We start from the raw sequence: 19,048 nt of genomic DNA, 5'->3' as shown, positions 1-19,048 counted from the left end.
GTATTTAATTCAGCTCCTACTATTTGAAGATTGGAAAAGATCATGCCAGCATTTGGTGTGATGGGAGTTGAAGCTGGACATTGGGTCTGTAGAACTGTTTCTCATGGTCTTTGCTGAGGATCTGTGCCGATGACTGTTGTGTCAGCGAGGTCTTCTCAGGCGGTTTGTTTCTAGGTCTTGTCTGACATTCAGGGCCGCACTGTGGTCATCTTAGGGTGCAAGTCCACCATCTGATCTGGATATGGACCAGATCCGGCTGACTACAGTAACCTTGGGATAAAAATGAGACAGACAGACTAATATTACCATCCCCTTAAGTACATTCTGTGTTATGAGAAATGTTTTCAGTTCTTGACCTAATTTATGGAGTCTAACAATCCTTTATGGGATTTGAATTATAGAAGTGTGAGTGTGTTTTGTTCATGCATTAACTAATGTTAACAAAATACAACTTTTCATTTGAATAATTAGTAAATGTTGAAGTAGGATTAATAAGATTAATAAATGCTGAAGTACTGCATGCTTTCTTAATCTATGTTAACTAATAACTAATGTAACATAACACCTTATTGTATAGTATCTGTAAAAAGTTTTAGTGTTGAATTCCAAACTGAGCATTCAGATCAACCTTCAGTTTATGTTCGCTCATAATCATAGTAATCCCAACTGCAGTAAAATATGTTAAGTACTACGACTACGAGTAACTTAGTAATTTATCACATTATACGGGATATATATGCTTTAATATTTTTATTTCGCTCTAAACAAAGTGCACCTGCTCTAATGAAGCAGATTAGGTTATGTTCAAGAAGAATGCTGTTTACCTCACGTATCTATAGTGGTCTTCCGGCTTCCCATAGTGTTACAACAAAATAAATCTTATTTAATTTCAAATTGCACACACATGAGTTGGTCTCCGCGGGTATAATGCAGCTGGTGGTCAGTGTAGTTTGACTTACAAACAAATTACTCTTTTTATAGTGAATCAAATCATACAGAGCCGCGCGGCTGTATAAGATATGGCTGATTCGAGAGCCTAATCACTCGTTGAACGAATTGACTGACGAAATTTTAGCAAGCAAATGGGATATGACTCAATATAATTTTATTAGCCAACATTACAGTCCACTGTATATAGAGCAGTTTAAAAAATACCTAGTTTTATCCTAAAATGAGACCCTGGGCCTTTATCCACACTCCGGTACCGAATATATTCTGCTGTTTTGTAATAATCATTGCAAACCATTTAGATATTAAAACACGATTTTTATCTCGACAATTAAAACATCAAACATCACTAAAACAATAAATTAATTAAATTACTTACTCATTTTTCAGCCGAGATGGTTCCTCTCGAAGATGAAATGGTCTGCGTCTGCGTCTGCCTCCTCAGGATTTAACCGCCAAAACTTTTTTTCTCACGGCTGAGTTGCTTAATTCCTGTAGTGGCCCGCCTGTGACAAAACGAACCCGGGCCGAAGCTAAATACACGGCGCTACACCGAGTATGAACCAGACACCAGTACAACTGCGTTCAGCCGACGCTGGCCCATTCAAAAAAAGCCGTCAGTCAGCCAGATTGGTTCATGCACAGTCGGCACGGATCTGGCCCATTATCTTTTCACCAATGCCGACAGTGAGCCAACAGTGGCGCATTTCAGCCGGAATCGGCCCAACTGTGCTTGCTATCTGGGTATGTACACTACCCTTCCTGAAATACAATTAATATTGTCATCATTCATTGATTTCATGTTAAAATAATAAACAAATTCACTACCCTCTTTGAAATACAATAATCAGTAAAAAAGAATAATAAAATTAATCTGGAAAAATAATCGTTAGATTAGTCGACTAATCGGAAAAATAATCGTTAGATTAGTCGACAGAAAAAATAATCGTTAGTTGCAGCTCTAGATCTGGGAACGCAATGTGTGCCATTTCATCAGATTTGTAAGGTAAATCATTTATAACCCTACGGCAACACAGGAGAATACATCATTTATAAACATGCAAACTTCATCCCGATTTCAAAATAAAGGTTAAACCCAATTCCACGTCCACATATTATTGTTCAAGAAATTACAGTGGCTGTAGCTTTTCTATCGCAAAGAAGTGGCCAAATATTAAACGATTAAGTTAGAGTTAAATGTCGTTAGATCTGCTGTAAAACCCACCCATCACCAGGCCGCTGGCGCCTCTGCAGGCGTTTGTTAGGGTGGATATTAACTGTGTTGTTCTATGAAACCATATGATCACTCGCTTTTGATGCTTTATTTGAACTAAATATTATTGCCTCATTGTTATGTATTTTAAAGTCATTTTAAAGGTGTAGGTCCGGGGTCGCCAACTAGCGGACCGCGAAGCCTTTTGACATAATGAAATGAATAAATTCAAAAACGCACAAAAACAATGGCATTTTCAAAAATGAGGAAAGTTGACGCTGATGAATGGGTGGGAAAAAATTGCATTTATTCTTCCTGCATCCTGTACGAGGCTTGTGTGTCTCATTTGCTCTGATTCTGTTGCGGTTGTCAAAAGTGGAAACATTAAATAAAATGTTTCTTGCACTTTTTAATTTTACCAACACTGGTGGCACTTTATTTTTGCCTGTTTGTGTTTCTGAATGATATTGCTAATGATATTTTGCCAGTGCAATTTGAAGCTCAGAAGAGAGCAGTGTTCAATATTAGAGACATTTAGTTAAGACTATACATGTGAATGAACATAAACTGTGTTATGAGATTTCTGAATTGTTTTTTATTTTTAACCAGGGGGGTTTGCGTTCATTGATTGTTATTATTTATCTCAGTTCAGAAGGGAAAAGCACTTTATTTGCTAGTAATGTTGAAATGAATGTATTTTCAGTGCAGATTTAGAGATGAAGGCATGTTTAGTTCATCATATTTCTGTCAGACATGGTTACTGGTTGAATTTAGATATTTTGTACCAAAGCAACTTAAAGGACAAAACAGAACAACAACAAAATGAGATCAATTTTGTGAAGGATTATCTATGTTTGTTTTAACAATATGAACAGACATGTTTTGTCCATATGAGAACATATTTTGTTCAATTAAGAACAAATGCTATCTACACTAATTTCTTTAGTCTGGCAATAAACATAAAGGATTGTTTTTAGGTATATAATTGTCCGGACCTCGGCCGGTGAGGAGGGTTCATTTACTGGACCTCAAGCAATTTTTAGTTGAAGACCCCTGGTGTAGGTCTTTGCTTACGTCTATTTTACTACAACAAAAATATATCCGATTACTCGATTAATCTTCTAAATAATCGACCGATTACTCGATTACCAAAATAATCGTTAGTGGCAGCCCTGCAGGATTCTTTGATCAATAGAAATAAGACTGAAAATAAAAGAACAGTGTTTATTTGAAATATAAATCTTTTGTAACATTATAAATGTCTTTACTTTGCTCCTTTGATCAATTCAATGCATCCTTGATGAAGAAAAGTATTAATTTCTTAAGTGAACACGCCTCTAACTGTTGACGGTTGTCCGATGGCTCGGGTTAGCATGACCAGCACTCGGGACAGCTGATGCAGGAACGGGCCAGCACTGCATCGCCATTAAAGTTTAGCATTTGCATGTGTTTTTAAGTATTACTAATTTAAATATTCAAGCACAAGAAGACGCGAAAGAGAACTTTATTCGTGCAAATAGTTCTCTTTCACATCTTCTTGCACTTTTAATGGACAATTTTATTACTGACTGTTTACTTTAATAATACTGGAAATGTATATTAGGCTAGTAGGTTTTTATTTAGTATAAAAATTTAAATCAAGAATTTTAAAGCTACACTGTGTAACTTTTTTAGTTTATTCTTAGCTAAAAACACTTAGTTCTTTCAAAAATATGTGCTCATTAATGTATATTTACTTCTTTCAAGTAATAAAGTATTCTCGTAAGTTTATAATATGCCATTGAAAATACATACGGGTGAGGGGTTCGAATGCGGGTCGCCATGTTGCCCCTCCATCTTGAAAGTACATTAGCCAAAGAGGGACATACCCGTAAATTCAAGCTTCGCCTTTGGCGTTTTAACACTCGATGGCACCGTGTCGAATGTGGACGAGGTCGAACTGGAAGCCATGTTAATCTTGGACTAAATCGGCCACCGTAGGAGTTAAAACGAAATCGGAATTGAGAGGAACAGAAACTAATATTCACTGGATGGTCATATACCTTTTCACCGCTAGATGGGGGAAAATATCACACAGTGTAGCTTTAAAGTTGGTGTCATAACCCAAACACAACAACAATAACTATTTTAATTAATTAATTTATTATTGAACATTTTGGCAGGGCAAGTAAAAAGTTGAACCACTGGGCTAGTGTAAAAAACCCTTAGCTTTGAGCCCTGTAGTGTTTATGTCATCATTTATTAAGTATTCAGCAACTTAATCTATGAAAATATGCTACCTATGTTATATACAGACGTTTGCCCACTGCATGGCATATTGGGTCAAATTACAAGTATTCTTTCTTTAACTTTAAGATGGTTTTTGGAGCAAGAAACCTTGTATAATATAACCTTACATGGGTAAATGTTGCTGATCTTTTCTCCCACTCCAGCCCTTCACTAGAGGTGTATAGAGTGTGTAATGTTGCTGATCTTTTCTCCCACTCCAGCCCTTCACTAGAGGTGTATAGAGTGTGTAATGTTGCTGATCTTTTCTCCCACTCCAGCCCTTCACTAGTGGTGTATAGAGTGTGTAATGGTGCTGATCTTTTCTCCCACTCCAGCCCTTCACTAGTGGTGTATAGAGTGTGTAATGGTGCTGATCTTTTCTCCCACTCCAGCCCTTCACTAGAGGTGTATAGAGTGTGTAATGGTGCTGATCTTTTCTCCCACTCCAGCCCTTCACTAGAGGTGTATAGAGTGTGTAATGGTGCTGATCTTTTCTCCCACTCCAGCCCTTCACTAGAGGTGTATAGAGTGTGTAATGGTGCTGATCTTTTCTCCCACTCCAGCCCTTCACTAGAGGTGTATAGAGTGTGTAATGGTGCTGATCTTTTCTCCCACTCCAGCCCTTCACTAGAGGTGTATAGAGTGTGTAATGGTGCTGATCTTTTCTCCCACTCCAGCCCTTCACTAGAGGTGTATAGAGTGTGTAATGGTGCTGATCTTTTCTCCCACTCCAGCCCTTCACTAGAGGTGTATAGAGTGTGTAATGTTGCTGATCTTTTCTCCCACTCCAGCCCTTCACTAGAGGTGTATAGAGTGTGTAATGTTGCTGATCTTTTCTCCCACTCCAGCCCTTCACTAGAGGTGTATAGAGTGTGTAATGGTGTGTTGTGCTGTGTTTAGCTGGCTGTCTGCTCTGGAGAGCACGAAGTGGCTGCAGCACCTGTCCCTCCTGCTCAAGGCGTCTCTGCTGGTGCTGAATGCTGTGGACCGCGACCACCGGCCCGTTCTGGTGCACTGCTCAGATGGCTGGGACCGCACGCCTCAGATAGTGGCGCTGGCCAAAGTCCTGCTGGACCCCTACTACCGCACCATTGAGGTGAGCTCTAATCAACTACAACTCTCTGAATTAGCACCAGAGGAATGTCTGAGCTAGATCACATGCTAGGAAAATCCACAAGGGCTTATTTTAAATTCTGCGGTTTGAAATGCTCACAAGGACATGTTTACATAGACAATGGCTTAAAGGGAGTGGGAAAATATGTGTAATGTTGCCCGAGCTCGAAGCCTGTGATTAACATCGTTTCACAGATGAAACAATAGAGGGTCGCTCTGCTATGCTATCATGAATCGACTCACTGATTCATAACGCTTCAAAGCTTCATGATGCTGTGTTTTGAAATCGGTCATCACTATATAAGTCGTTATTTAGGGTTTTTTTGCGCACAGAAACTATTCTCATCGCTTCATAAAGTTATTGTAGAGCCGCTGTAGTGAGATGGACTTTGTAACGACGTCTTTAGTGTCTTTTCTGGGTCTTGAGAGTGTAAAGTGCATTGAGCCAATGGAGGCCTTTCAGAGCCATCGGAGTTCAATGAAAATATCTTCATTTGTGTCTGAAGATGAACGGAGGTCTGACGGGTGTCCAACGACATGAGGTTTTTTTTGGGTGAACTAACCCTTTAAGAAGTTATTTATGAAGAAGGAGTCCGGCTAGTAGTAGCACATGTGAGGAGGCTGCAGGTGGCGGATCATTGATAGCCTTTCCTCACAGCCGCTGGAATAGTTGAACATCATTTTGATGGCGAATTGCAATCCAGAATCCAGGCGGCAATCATCAGTGACGACTGGAGATCCACCCGGAGTCGAAAGCAAAAGATTAGACAGTACAGAAACTGAAATCTAGGTAACGCTAATACACATGCAGTACACGTATTCACGCAATGCTGATGTTGTGAACGTTAACAATTTGAGAACAAAGTCTAACAATAATAATAATTTGATGTGATGTGATGTGAGCGGAGTGATCGTTAGATTCAATCACTGTTGATAGCGCGATTTATCGAAATGCTTTTCCTCAGTCGGTCAGAACAAAAGTGGCAGAACTTGCATTTTCTGGTGAAACTTATTATTTTTGGTCGTAGTTTCTGCAATTCCCAAGTACAGTGTGTCCACACCGGTGCGGTGACGACCTTCACACATTACTCCTCAAAACATGGGATTGATCCGCTGGGTTCAGACAAAGGTGGCGACAAAGAGGAAAAACTTACGGACTGCAGCTTTCAGAAACGTTTCTGGGAATACAAAATATTCTCATCTTTTTTCTTAAGTTAAAAAATAAGAAGAAACTAGCAGCTAAAGAAGAGTTTTATTCTGAAGAATGTTTCGTGTCCCAGAATTCCACATGTGAACTGTGCTCATATTTGTACTCTCATTGTGAAAGCTGTTGATATCCCATAATCAGAAACTCTCCTGTCCACTTTCAGGGTTTTCAGGTGCTGGTTGAGACCGAGTGGTTGGACTTCGGGCACAAGTTCGCCGACCGCTGTGGTCATGGAGAGAACACGGAAGACTTAAACGAGAGATGTCCTGTCTTCCTGCAGTGGTTAGACTGCGTGCATCAGCTCCAGAGACAGTTCCCATGTTCCTTTGAGTTCAACGAAGCCTTTCTGGTGGGTGAGCGTGGGCGCACACCTTTGATTGGTCTACCTGTTGAGCTAGCTCTGAACTCTTGCGGTTTTGTGTGTTCAGGTGAAGCTTGTGCAGCACACATACTCGTGTCTGTTTGGGACGTTCCTGTGTAACAGCGGGAAGGAGAGGGAGGACAGACACATCCAGGAAAGGACCTGCTCCGTGTGGTCTCTCCTCCGAGCCGCCAAACACTCCTTCAGAAACATGCTCTACTCCTCTCATTCAGAAACCGTACGCCTCCTCCTCTTCTTTCTTTCCTCTTCTCCTCTAGTGGTGGACCGTTTGAGGTTTCAGGAGCTCATGCCAATATCAAGAGCACATATAATTATATAACAAGTTTAAAGCTACACTGTGTGATATTTTCCCCCATCGAGTGGTGAAAAGGTATATGACCATCCAGTGAATTTTAGTTTCTATTCCTCTCAATTCCGATTTTTTTTTAACTCCTACGGTGGCCGATTTAGTCCAAGATTAACATGGCTTCCAGTTCGACCTCGTCCACATTCGACACGGTGCCATCGAGTGTTAAAACGCCAAAGGCCAAGCTTGAATTTACGGGTATGTCCCTCTTTGGCTAATGTACTTTCAAGATGGAGGGGCAACATGGCGACCGGCATTTGAACCCCTCACCCGTATGTATTTTCAATGGCATATTATAAACTTACGAGAATACTTTATTACTTGAAAGAAGTAAATATACATTAATGAGCACAAATATTTTTGAAAGAACTAAGTGTTTTTAGCTAAGAATAAACTAAAAAAGTTACACAGTGTAGCTTTAAGTAAAACATTTTTTAAGTACAAGTTGCTCAGTTTTGCATGTGTATTAGTTATACAATAATTAATTTGTTTGATATGGAGTATAGTGTGTCACTGGACGTGTCAGCTTCCCACATACACAAACTTTCAAACGTTTGGTGTCAGTAAGATGTTTTAGAAGGAAGTCTCTTCTGCTCACCAAGCCTGCGTTTATTTGATCAAAAATACAGAAAAAACTGTAATATTGTGAAATAATTTTTACAATTTAAAATAATGGTTTTCTACTTTAATATCCTTTAAAGTGTAATTTATTCCTGTGATCAAAGCTGAATTTATCATCAGTGTCACATGACCCTTCACTAATCATTCTCATATGCAGCTGCTCTCAATTGATTTCTTACTATTGACAGTTGTGCATTTTGTTTTTCTTTTTTAATATGTAATATTTTTATGGAAACAAACAGAAAATGTTGTAACATTATAAATGTCTGCTAAACTTTTAAGCCGTAGTGTATAATATAATTAGGAAAGTTGAAAAATTGTTGAACATTTATTTTATATAATGTTTACTTAAAATATTTAAAAATGTAAATGTGCGCTCAGGGCTCGACAGTAAGGACGGCCCGATGGCCCGGGGTCAGCGTGAGAGACTCTGGGGTCAGTTGACCTCTGCCCCCTTGGGCCAGTGCTGCGTCATCACTGAAACTGATGATGGTTCATTGCACATTGGCCTTGCCAATTTAAGTAAATCAAAAGCGCACATAGATGAGAGCACACCTGCTTCTCTCATTGTGGTACTCACGTTGCGCAACACACACACACGTCTCACAGCACGCAAATATTCACACAAAATTATGTCAAAATGCCAGTCTTTGGGGAATATCATTGTAAACATACTCGGTTAAGTGAACGTAAACATGAAAGCGTTTTTGGTCATTTTCACAAGTTTCATGGCCCACAGAATATCTTGTGTGAATATCTGAACATGCAATATATCAAAAGAAAGAACCGAGCCTCTGCTTTATTCTCGCTTCATGCATTCTTTATTTATCAACACTTGAATGTGGGTTAGTTTCATGAAAAAAAGCAACATTTTGATCAAAAAGCTGAGAAATTCGTGTTTTTGTCAAAGACTCTGAACCACATCTGGATGGAGTCGATCGAGTCCATCAACACCTCAGTCACATCAGGCAGTTTGGATTTAGATGCTGTTTTATATTGATAATAGTGTTATTTTACATATGCATCTGCTTATATGAGATCGCTCGTTTCTGTTTCTTCTTCGCCTGTGTTTTGATCAGGAGATTCTGTACTCTGATGTGTAATAGCACCCCCTACCGCAAAACATAGAAAGCTGGTAAATCTCTTGTCAGTTCTCATAAAAGATGAGATAACAAAAGAGAAAAATATCACTCACTGCTCTTGACTGAATAACTTTAATAAGGGTTAATCTATATTTATACACTGAAGGCCATAAAGTGATATTTTACATTTGGTCAGTACTTCTGTAGCCTACCTGAAAATCTGTTTTAGACCGACATGAAAATCCAGAAAGGAACTGTTTTTCATTTGTATGTTTGTTCTGTTGTGTTTATTTGTGCTGTTGCTCGTAATTTGATTATTTGTTCTTATTTTATTACTGACTATTTAACAATATTTAACATTTATATGAGTTAGGCTAGTAGTTTTGGTGTTAACCTTATTTATTAAGGTTACATGGATCAAAAACAATAACTAGGCCTATTTTATTATATCTCTTCTGTTTCTTTTAGGTGCTTCATCCTGTGTGTCACGTACGCAATCTCCTGTTATGGACAGCAGTTTACCTGCCCAGCTCTTCACCCACAACCCCTTCAGATGACTCCTGTGCCCCCTACCCTGCACCTGGTGCCAACCCTGAGGACCAGCCCCTGGGCAGGTAACATGTTTTAACTCAGGACAGCACAATGGGATGTAAATCACGTCAAGTCAAATGTATATATATATAACTAATCATGATGGTAATGTTTATAATATCTTCATGCCTTATAGTTGCATTTACCAAATTAGAGCTGGGTGTTATATTTTAGTTTACATTTTGCGATGATACAAGCAATCAAGCAGTTGAGATTTGCTATATAGTATATATTGCTTTATGTGAGTGTATGCAGATAAAGTCCGATATAATATATATATATATATCCAAGCTTACTATATAGAGAGCTGTGCGATAATACAGTTTACATTTTTGAAAACAATATAAACAATAATTCAGCCGAGATTTGCATTATAGTAGATATAGCAAACTATACTGTATGTACGCAGGTAAAGTAGAAGGTACTATATATATATACAGTGAGGAAAATAAGTATTTGAACACCCTGCTATTTTGCAAGTTCTTAGAAATCATGGAGGGGTCTGAAATTGTCATTGTAGGTGCATGTCCACTGTGAGAGACATAATCTAAAAAAAAAATCCAGAAATCACAATGTATGAACTATTTATTTGTATGATACAGCTGCAAATAAGTATTTGAACAACTGAGAAAATCAATGTTAATATTTAGTACAGTTGTCTTTGTTTGCAATTACAGAGGTCAAACGTTTCCTGTAGTTTTTCAGCAGCTTTGCACTGCAGGAGGGATTTTGGCCCACTTCTCCACACAGATCTTCTCTAGATCAGTCAGGTTTCTGGCCAGAGTTTGAGCTCCTCCAGAGATTCTCTATTGGGTTTAGGTCTGGAGACTGGCTAGGCCACGCCAGAACCTTGATCTGCTTCTTCCAGAGCCACTCCTTGGTTATCCTGACTGTGTGCTTCGGGTCATTGTCATGTTGGAAGACCCAGCCTCGACCCATCTTCAATGCTCTAACTGAGGGAAGGAGGTTGTTACCCAAAATCTCGCAATACATGGGCCCCGGTCATCCTCTCCTTAATACAGTGCAGTCGCCCTGTCCCATGTGCAGAAAAACACCCCCAAAGCATGATGCTGCCACCCCCATGCTTCACAGTAGGGATGGTGTTCTTGGGATGGTTCTCATCATTCTTCTTCCTCCAAACACGTTTAGTGGAATTATGACCAAAAAGTTATATGTTGGTCTCATCTGACCACATGACTTTCTCCCATGACTCCTCTGGATCATCCAAATGGTCATTGGCAAACTTAAGACGGGCCTGGACATGTGCTGGTTTAAGCAGGGGAACCTTCCGTGCCATGCATGATTTCATTAGTGTATTACCAACAGTAACCTTGGAAACGGTGGTCCCAGCTCTTTTCAGCTCTTTGAGCAGCTCCTCTCGTGTAGTTCTGGGCTGATTTCTCCCCTTTCTTAGGATCATTGAGACCCCACGAGGTGAGATCTTGCATGGAGCCCCAGTCCGAGAGAGATTGACAGTCATGTTTAGCTTCTTCCATTTTCTATTGATTGCTCCAACAGTGGACCTTTTTTCACCAAGCTGCTTGGCCATTTCCCCGTAGCCCTTTCCAGCCTTGTGGAGGTGTACAATTGTGTCTCTAGTGTCTTTGGACAGCTCTTTGGTCTTGGCCATGTTAGTAGTCTCTTACTGATTGTATGGGGTGGACAGGTGTCTTTATGCAGCTAACGACCTCAAACAGGTGCATCTAATTTAGGATAATAAATGGAGTGGAGGTGGACATTTTAAAGGCAGACTAACAGGTCTTTGAGGGTCAGAATTCTAGCTGATAGACAGGTGTTCAAATACTTATTTGCAGCTGTATCATACAAATAAATAGTTAAAAAATAATATATTGTGATTTCTGGATTTTTTTTTTTTGATTATGTCTCTCACAGTGGACATGCACCTACGATGACAATTTCAGACCCTCCATGATTTCTAAGAACTTGCAAAATAGCAGGGTGTTCAAATACTTATTTTCCTCACTGTATATATATGTTATTTTTCTGAGGTGATTCTTTTAATATATTGCTGGGTTATAATACCGTTTACATTTTTCGGTGATATAACAATCAAGCAGTTTTTTGCTTTATACTACTTACCCTATACTGTATGTATCCAGGTAAGTTTGGATATACATATATTAGAAGATGTAAAAGGTGTTTTAATGTTGACTTGATGAGCTTGTTTTGGTTTTTGTATTGTGCCCACAGGCGTCCTAAAACCCGCTCATTTGATAACTTGCCTAGCGCTTGTGAAGTTGGAAACCCTCTGACCTCCAATCGACGTTCCAGCGACCCCAGTTTGAATGAGAAATGGCAGGACCATCGCAGATCTCTGGAGATCAACATTGGAACAGGGACTGAAGGTGCTGTACCTCCAGATCCAGACGAGAGGGTCAACGGACAGACTGTGGTGGGGATTATGGGAACATCGCCCAGTGGGGGAACAGAGAATGGGGCGGGGCTTAGGGATATCAGATTGCCAATGATGGAGGGGGTTGATGAGGCGGAGCTGACAGTTGGTGTGGCTATGGGCCAAATGGAGAACATTCTCCAGGAAGCTACAAAAGACGAGTGTGCACCGGATAGCCGCAGAGAAGCAAAGACAGATCGCAGTAACGGACAGAGTGATGATGCTGCACATCCAGAAGAGAGCAGCAGTGGTGTTGATGATGCTCAGGAGAGCAAAGCTAAAAGCCTTGAAGATGGAAATGTCAATGGACTTTGTTCAGAAGATGGTAATTCTGAAGCATCTTCTGCTCTCAGCCAGGATACCTCGGGAAGCCAAGACTCGGAGGAAGTAGCCCTTGAGAAAGGCATGACACAAGAACACAGCCCTTCTTGTAGCACGACTACTTTCCCTCCCAATGGCCTCAGGACTCTGAGTAACGGCCATGGAGTCGAGAGACGAGAAGTCGTCGAGCAATGTCTTTCTCTTTTGGAGAGCTCCACCGAGACGCTCACGGAGGATGTAGGCATTCGGCCGGAGAGTCTGGCACCCTTAATTATTCCGCCTCCTCTGAAAGCCCTCGCTGAATCGTCGTGCCTCAAACAGGGTCTCCGTGCACAAGGCGCTCCCAGGACTTTAAACCACACCCCAAAACGGCCGTCTCTCAGTGCCTTTCCGCCCTCCACTGACCTCCTCCACCCGGTGTGTAACGGAGACTCCCCTGACCCGGAACCCTCCACGCCACGCACAAATGGGGACCGGGCCGCACTCAGCCGACAGGTGTCCCTCGCCAGCTGTGGCTCGCTGACCCTCCATGCCCGCGGCGCCTGCTCCCACCATCGCTGCCTGCACCTGGGGTTTCTGGGCCGGCCGAGCTTCAGCCCTCCAGAGCCCCCTTCAGCCCGGAACCATCTGGATGACGACGGGTTGACCCTGCACACGGACGTGGTGCAGCAGAGGCTGAGGCAGATCGAAGCGGGTCACCAGCTGGAGGTGGAGGCTCTGAAGAGGCAGGTACAGGAGCTCTGGAGCCGTCTGGAGAGCCATCAGGCTGCTGGGATGCTGCGACTCAACGGAGACATCGGAGATGAAGTGGTGAGCAGTGCACACTCGGGTTTTGTTCTGCTCATTAGGCCTGTCACGATAACAAATTTTGCTGGACGATAAATTGGCAAAGAAATTATCGCGATAAACGATAATATTGTTGTTCAGAGACCATTTTCATCTAAAATAATGATAATGGCGTAATGATGCAGGTACACCTTTTCAAAGATCAATACACTTAGGGCGTTTTCACACCTACCTTGTTTGGTCTGGATTTTCGGACTTTTCAGTTTGGTCCGAATCAAAATTGCAGGTGTGAAACCTCCCCCGTTCCACGGTCTGGACCAAACAGACGAAATTTGGTCCGACGAAAAGAGGTAGTCTCGGTCCGGATCAAACTGAACAAAGGTTCGGTTCGTTTCTAGTGTGAAAGTATTTTCTGTATGGTTCGGACTTTCAGACCATTTACAGGAAGTTCCTGTTTATGTTTAAATATTATTATGTTATTTTTAAATTCAATCTAGGCTACATTGATTATGAAAAGTGAAAATATGCGCAATATGTCAGAAGACAGAAAGTCCGAAATAATTTTGAACTAAATTTTGTATGATTTTGCTTAGAAAGTATTTCTTTAATGGGAATTTCGTTTTGAATAAATTGTATCTTAATTTTAATCAACGTTTAATCAGATAATTGCCTGGATTTAATAAATAAGAAGCAAATAGTCTATAGCAGACAATAATCGCGGGAGCGATCACATGCTTTACACATGAACTGGAGCGTCTCAAATAAACCCAAACTCAGCAGCTACTGCTTCACAAACATGAGAAATATGTGTATATAAAGCTTGAAATGTCCACTTTTAAACGTAACGAATAAAAAATAGTCAAGCAGTGCGCACTGTTCAATAGTGGCAACGATATGCGTCCGTTCATTCACTCTTGTCAAAGACGCGTCAGACGCACGTCCGTTTACAAACCAATCAATCTCCAGATGCCGCCCACACAGATGATGACGAGTGGACTCAAGTGCGTCATGTAAAGTTCTTTAGTGCTCTCGCATAACTGCAATGTGAAACCAAACCAAAACTAACCAAATATATAAAAAGTATCAAAACATGAACTTCGGTTCGGACCTTGGTGCGGACTTTCAGGTGTGAAAACGCCCTTAGACTATTTAACACTGAAAACGGAAAGCATTTTAAATATCCACAATAAAACAACCAAAACAATGAAAGCAATGGACTGTTAACAAACAAATGCACTTGAATAAACAGCTGGAAAACTGCAGCGGATGATTGTGTTTTAGGCAGAGCTGGGAATCCATAAAAAAAAATTAACTAATTAATCAAAACATTTTTCTGTAGTTAATCACGATTAATACGTTTTTAATGTTTTGATATTGTAATAATTTCAGTTACTCTCCAAATTAATGTAGAAACAATTTATTGACAGCATATGTTAAATATGTGTTGTATTGTCATGTTTTTATGAATGAAGGCCAGTATCACTGATGTCTCTATGAAACATTAATGACGTTACATTACAGTATCACTGAAAGCTCCCAATTTCAACATTTACTAGGCTTTAAAAAAACAACTTTTAATTTAAGTGAACTTAAAACAATCTTTATTTTTACCTGTGCCTTCCCTGTTAGACATATACAGAAATGTAATAGTTATCAAACACCTTTCTTAACTGCATAAATAATAAATGAAATATGGATTAATCATCATTAAAGCTACAATTTTCTCTGTTCCCGTTGTTCTGTGATGAACATTAATGACAGCCATCATCAGTGCTCCTGTCACTTTAAGAACAGCCGCGGATCTCATTATCTCACAACTCTTTAAGTTCATTTAAGACGTTATTTAACTAATTTAAGACTCCTAATATGAGAATACTCAAAATTCTAGTCTGTCTATGCGTCGAGTGTGTGTGTGTGTGTATCAGAGTGCTCCTTGATTAGCTGACATGAGACGCAGCCACACACACACACACACACAGGGCATTGACACAGCGCGTTCTCTTGTGTCTTGTCGCGCTTAGAAGCATTTACATGTATAAGAGCGTGATCATATAATGTAACGCTCTGCAAAAATGGATATAAAAACGGACGCTGGAAATTATCGCAGCTGGAAAAATTATCGAGCTCATTTTTTTTTATTGTGCGATTAATTGATTTATTGACTATCACGACAGGCCTACTGCTCACATGGTTTGGGTTTGTGTTTTTCAGCCACCATTCAGACTTGTTTTCCCCATCTCTCTGTCAGACCTCAATCACAGACTCCGACTTTAACCTGGAGCCTAACTGTCTGTCCCGCTGCAGCACTGAACTCTTCTCTGAGGCCAGCTGGGAGCAGGTGGACAAGCAGGACACTGAGGTACACAACTAAACTAGGTCCACCGTGTTTATTTTAAAGGTAGGGTAGGCAATTTCGGAGAGGCTAGCAATAGCAAGCTAGATTTGAAAGCGTGAGAGCCCACCCTCCCTTCAGTACGCTCTCCAAAGCTCCGCCTTCTCCACAACACATGAATGAGCACAGCCAGATCAGAGTCTGCAAAGCGTCACACATTCAATTACCTCATGCCTCAAAGCACATATCAGCACAATAATAATGCAGATTCATCTCGGCATTGATAGTGTTGACATAGAAATGCACAGCTCAGAGTAGAACGTCACGGATCGCCATCTCGTAATTACCGTGAACGCAGCACAAGCTGCTTTTTTAGGTTCAGGATAAACTGTAAAAGGTTTGTTTGCGGCGCTCAGAGACTGTCTCTACAACTCTACACAGCATCATGTTCATGCGCTGATGACGTGTGATGTCTGCGCGAGCAGGTGCTCGGAAGTATGCTAATAGGTTGACAGACCGAATGCAATGATTGGAAGAACATTTTTTTAGGCCTGAGACGTCCACAGAAGAGATTAGGGTTGTGCTCAGAATATCGATACGATACATCGTCATGAACTCCTGACGATGCGCGTATCAATACTGTGTGCGCAAGCAGCGCACGTGAACGGATCTTCTCTTCCGCCTTAATACTTAATATCAGTCACAGCGCGAAATAAACATGAATGAACATCTGAACCTGTGTTAAAAGATAGAGTACAACTTCTGTATCATGTCACATGGAATCACTCAATCAGTGTTTCAAACGCGGTAAGGCGTCAGTAAAACAGCTTGTAAATAGTGTCATGTAACACATTTACCTCAGAAAAAAACATATCCAGTGTCCATAAACTCGTTAGTCAGCCAGAAAAATTTACTCTAGAGAGCAGCATTTTGCTAAATATATGCACCATATTCCATATTCATTATAATTTGTAATGTTCCTCAATATTTAATGCATGTTTGAATTAATCTGGCAAGTTTTTATGACAGCCACCATTTAAATGTTTATATTAAAAAAAATATGTATATGATTATGTAATTTGTAAAGTTAATATTATAACTTTATTATTATAAAAAACATAATGTAATTTAGTGTAATTTAAGTGTTTGTAGCTACAAATCAGTTCATTTTTACCTTTAATTTTATAGTACAACTGACTCCCATAGTTTACAGCATTAGTTAAGAGATTTGTTTTCCCAAATTTGTTTTAGATTTATCGCAAGATTTGTTTTACATTCCAAAATTTGCCATGTTTTGTACCTGATATATATATCCAAAATAATCAATATTGAACCAAGCCTTTCCAAAGTTTTTTTGTGACAATATATTTATTTCATTTAACTAATATTTTTTTTAATGTCAAAAACAAAATAGTTTTTCGGTTATCACAACTGTTCTAACACTGGTTATTCAATAAACAGATATTACTGTTACTAAACTCTGTTCAAAAGAAATGTAATTCCAAATTGATCCATATCGTGATGCGTATCATGACTTCAGTATCGTGATGCGTATCGTGACTTCAGTATCGTGATGCGTATCGTATCGTGACTTCAGTATCGTGATGCGTATCGTATCGTGACTTCAGTATCGTGATGCGTATCGTATCGTGACTTCAGTATCGTGATGCGTATCGTATCGTGACTTCAGTATCGTGATGCGTATCGTATCGTGACTTCAGTATCGTGATGCGTATCGTATCGTGACTTCAGTATCGTGATGCGTATCATGACTTCAGTATCGTGATGTGTATCGTATCGTGACTTCAGTATCGTGATGCGTATCGTATCGTGACTTCAGTATCATGATGTGTATCGTATCGTGACTTCAGTATCGTGATGCGTATCGTATCGTGACTTCAGTATCGTGATGCGTATCGTATCGTGACTTCAGTATCGTGATGCGTATCGTGACTTCAGTATCGTGATGTGTATCGTATCGTGACTTCAGTATCGTGATGCGTATCGTATCGTGACTTCAGTATCATGATGTGTATCGTATCGTGACTTCAGTATCGTGATGCGTATCGTATCGTGACTTCAGTATCGTGATGCGTATCGTATCGTGACTTCAGTATCGTGATGCGTATCATATCGTGACTTCAGTATCGTGATGCGTATCGTATCGTGACTTCAGTATCGTGATGCGTATCGTGACTTCAGTATCGTGATGCGTATCGTGACTTCAGTATCGTGATGCGTATCGTATCGTGATGCGTATCGTGACTTCAGTATCGTGATGCGTATTGTGAGTTCAGTATCGTGATGCGTATCGTATCGTGACTTCAGTATCGTGATGCGTATCGTATCGTGACTTCAGTATCGTGATGCATATCGTATCGTGACTTCAGTATCGTAATGCGTATCGTGACTTCAGGATCGTGATGCGTATCGTATCGTGACTTCAGTATCGTGATGCGTATCGTATCGTGACTTCAGTATCGTGATGCGTATCGTATCGTGACTTCAGTATCGTGATGCGTATCGTATCGTGACTTCAGTATCGTGATGCGTATCGTATCGTGACTTCAGTATCGTGATGTGTATCGTATCGTAACTTCAGTATCGTGATGCGTATCGTATCGTGACTTCAGTATCGTGATGCGTATCTTGACTTCAGTATCGTGATGTGTATCGTATCGTGACTTTAGTATCGTGATGCGTATCGTATCGTGACTTCAGTATCGTATCGTGACTTCAGTATCGTGATGCGTATCGTGACTTCAGTATCGTGATGTGTATCGTATCGTGACTTCAGTATCGTGATGCGTATCGTATCGTGACTTCAGTATCGTGATGCGTATCGTATCGTGACTTCAGTATCGTGATGCGTATCGTATCGTGACTTCAGTATCGTGATGCGTATCGTATCGTGACTTCAGTATCGTGATGCGTATCGTATCGTGACTTCAGTATCGTGATGCGTATCGTATCGTGACGTCAGTATCGTGATGCGTATCGTGACATTGTTGGTGATACACAGCCCTAGAAGAGAGATGTGCATGTTTTAATATTTAGACCACTTCTATTATTGATTGCTATCAGGATGTGAAGAGTTTCAAACAGTGTAACAAAAAGTGTCTATATTTTGCCTACCCTACCTTTAATCTTTGTTTTTGTTTATATGACTGTTATTGTACTAGAAAGACTTTGGATTTGTTGCACCGGTGTATGGAGAAAGAATATAAGGTCGGTAAGTTTTTTCAATGTTTTTGAAAGTAGTCTCTTATGTTCACCAAGGCTTCATTTATTTGATCAGAAATACAGTAAAAATAGTACGTTTGTGAAATATTATTGCAGTTTAAAATAACTGCATATATTAATATATTAAATTATTATTATTACTGATGCAAAGCTGAATTACTCCAGTTTTCAGGGTCACATGA

At 40.2% G+C, this 19,048-nt stretch overlaps 1 protein-coding gene across 27 annotated transcripts in view; it reads left to right on the top strand.

Moving 5' to 3' along the window:
• Nucleotides 1-19,048, top strand: part of mtmr3 (myotubularin related protein 3) — a 93,324-nt gene that overhangs the window by 62,316 nt on the left and 11,960 nt on the right. For 11 of the 27 annotated variants that reach the window (XR_013817399.1, XR_013817400.1, XR_013817401.1 and 8 more), the window contains 6 exons: nucleotides 5,330-5,525; nucleotides 6,913-7,098; nucleotides 7,178-7,348; nucleotides 9,649-9,794; nucleotides 11,983-13,315; nucleotides 15,540-15,650. Coding sequence is in view for 12 of the 27 variants with exons in the window: in XM_079828155.1 (XP_079684281.1) it covers nucleotides 5,330-5,525; nucleotides 6,913-7,098; nucleotides 7,178-7,348; nucleotides 9,649-9,794; nucleotides 11,983-13,315; nucleotides 15,540-15,650 (2,143 nt within the window). In the remaining 15 variants the exon portion in view is untranslated. Of the gene's footprint in view, nucleotides 1-5,329; nucleotides 5,526-6,912; nucleotides 7,099-7,177; nucleotides 7,349-9,648; nucleotides 9,795-11,982; nucleotides 13,316-15,502; nucleotides 15,651-18,805; nucleotides 18,856-19,048 lie in introns of those variants that run through there. The other 16 variants (XR_013817405.1, XM_079828161.1, XM_079828164.1 and 13 more) reach the window with 7 other exon arrangements.

This window comes from Gobio gobio, assembly GCF_949357685.1.
Source record: "Gobio gobio genome assembly, chromosome: 10".
Lineage (NCBI taxonomy): Eukaryota > Metazoa > Chordata > Actinopteri > Cypriniformes > Gobionidae > Gobio > Gobio gobio.
The sequence above is the reverse complement of the archived record's forward strand: the minus strand, read 5'-3'. Positions and strand labels throughout refer to the sequence as shown.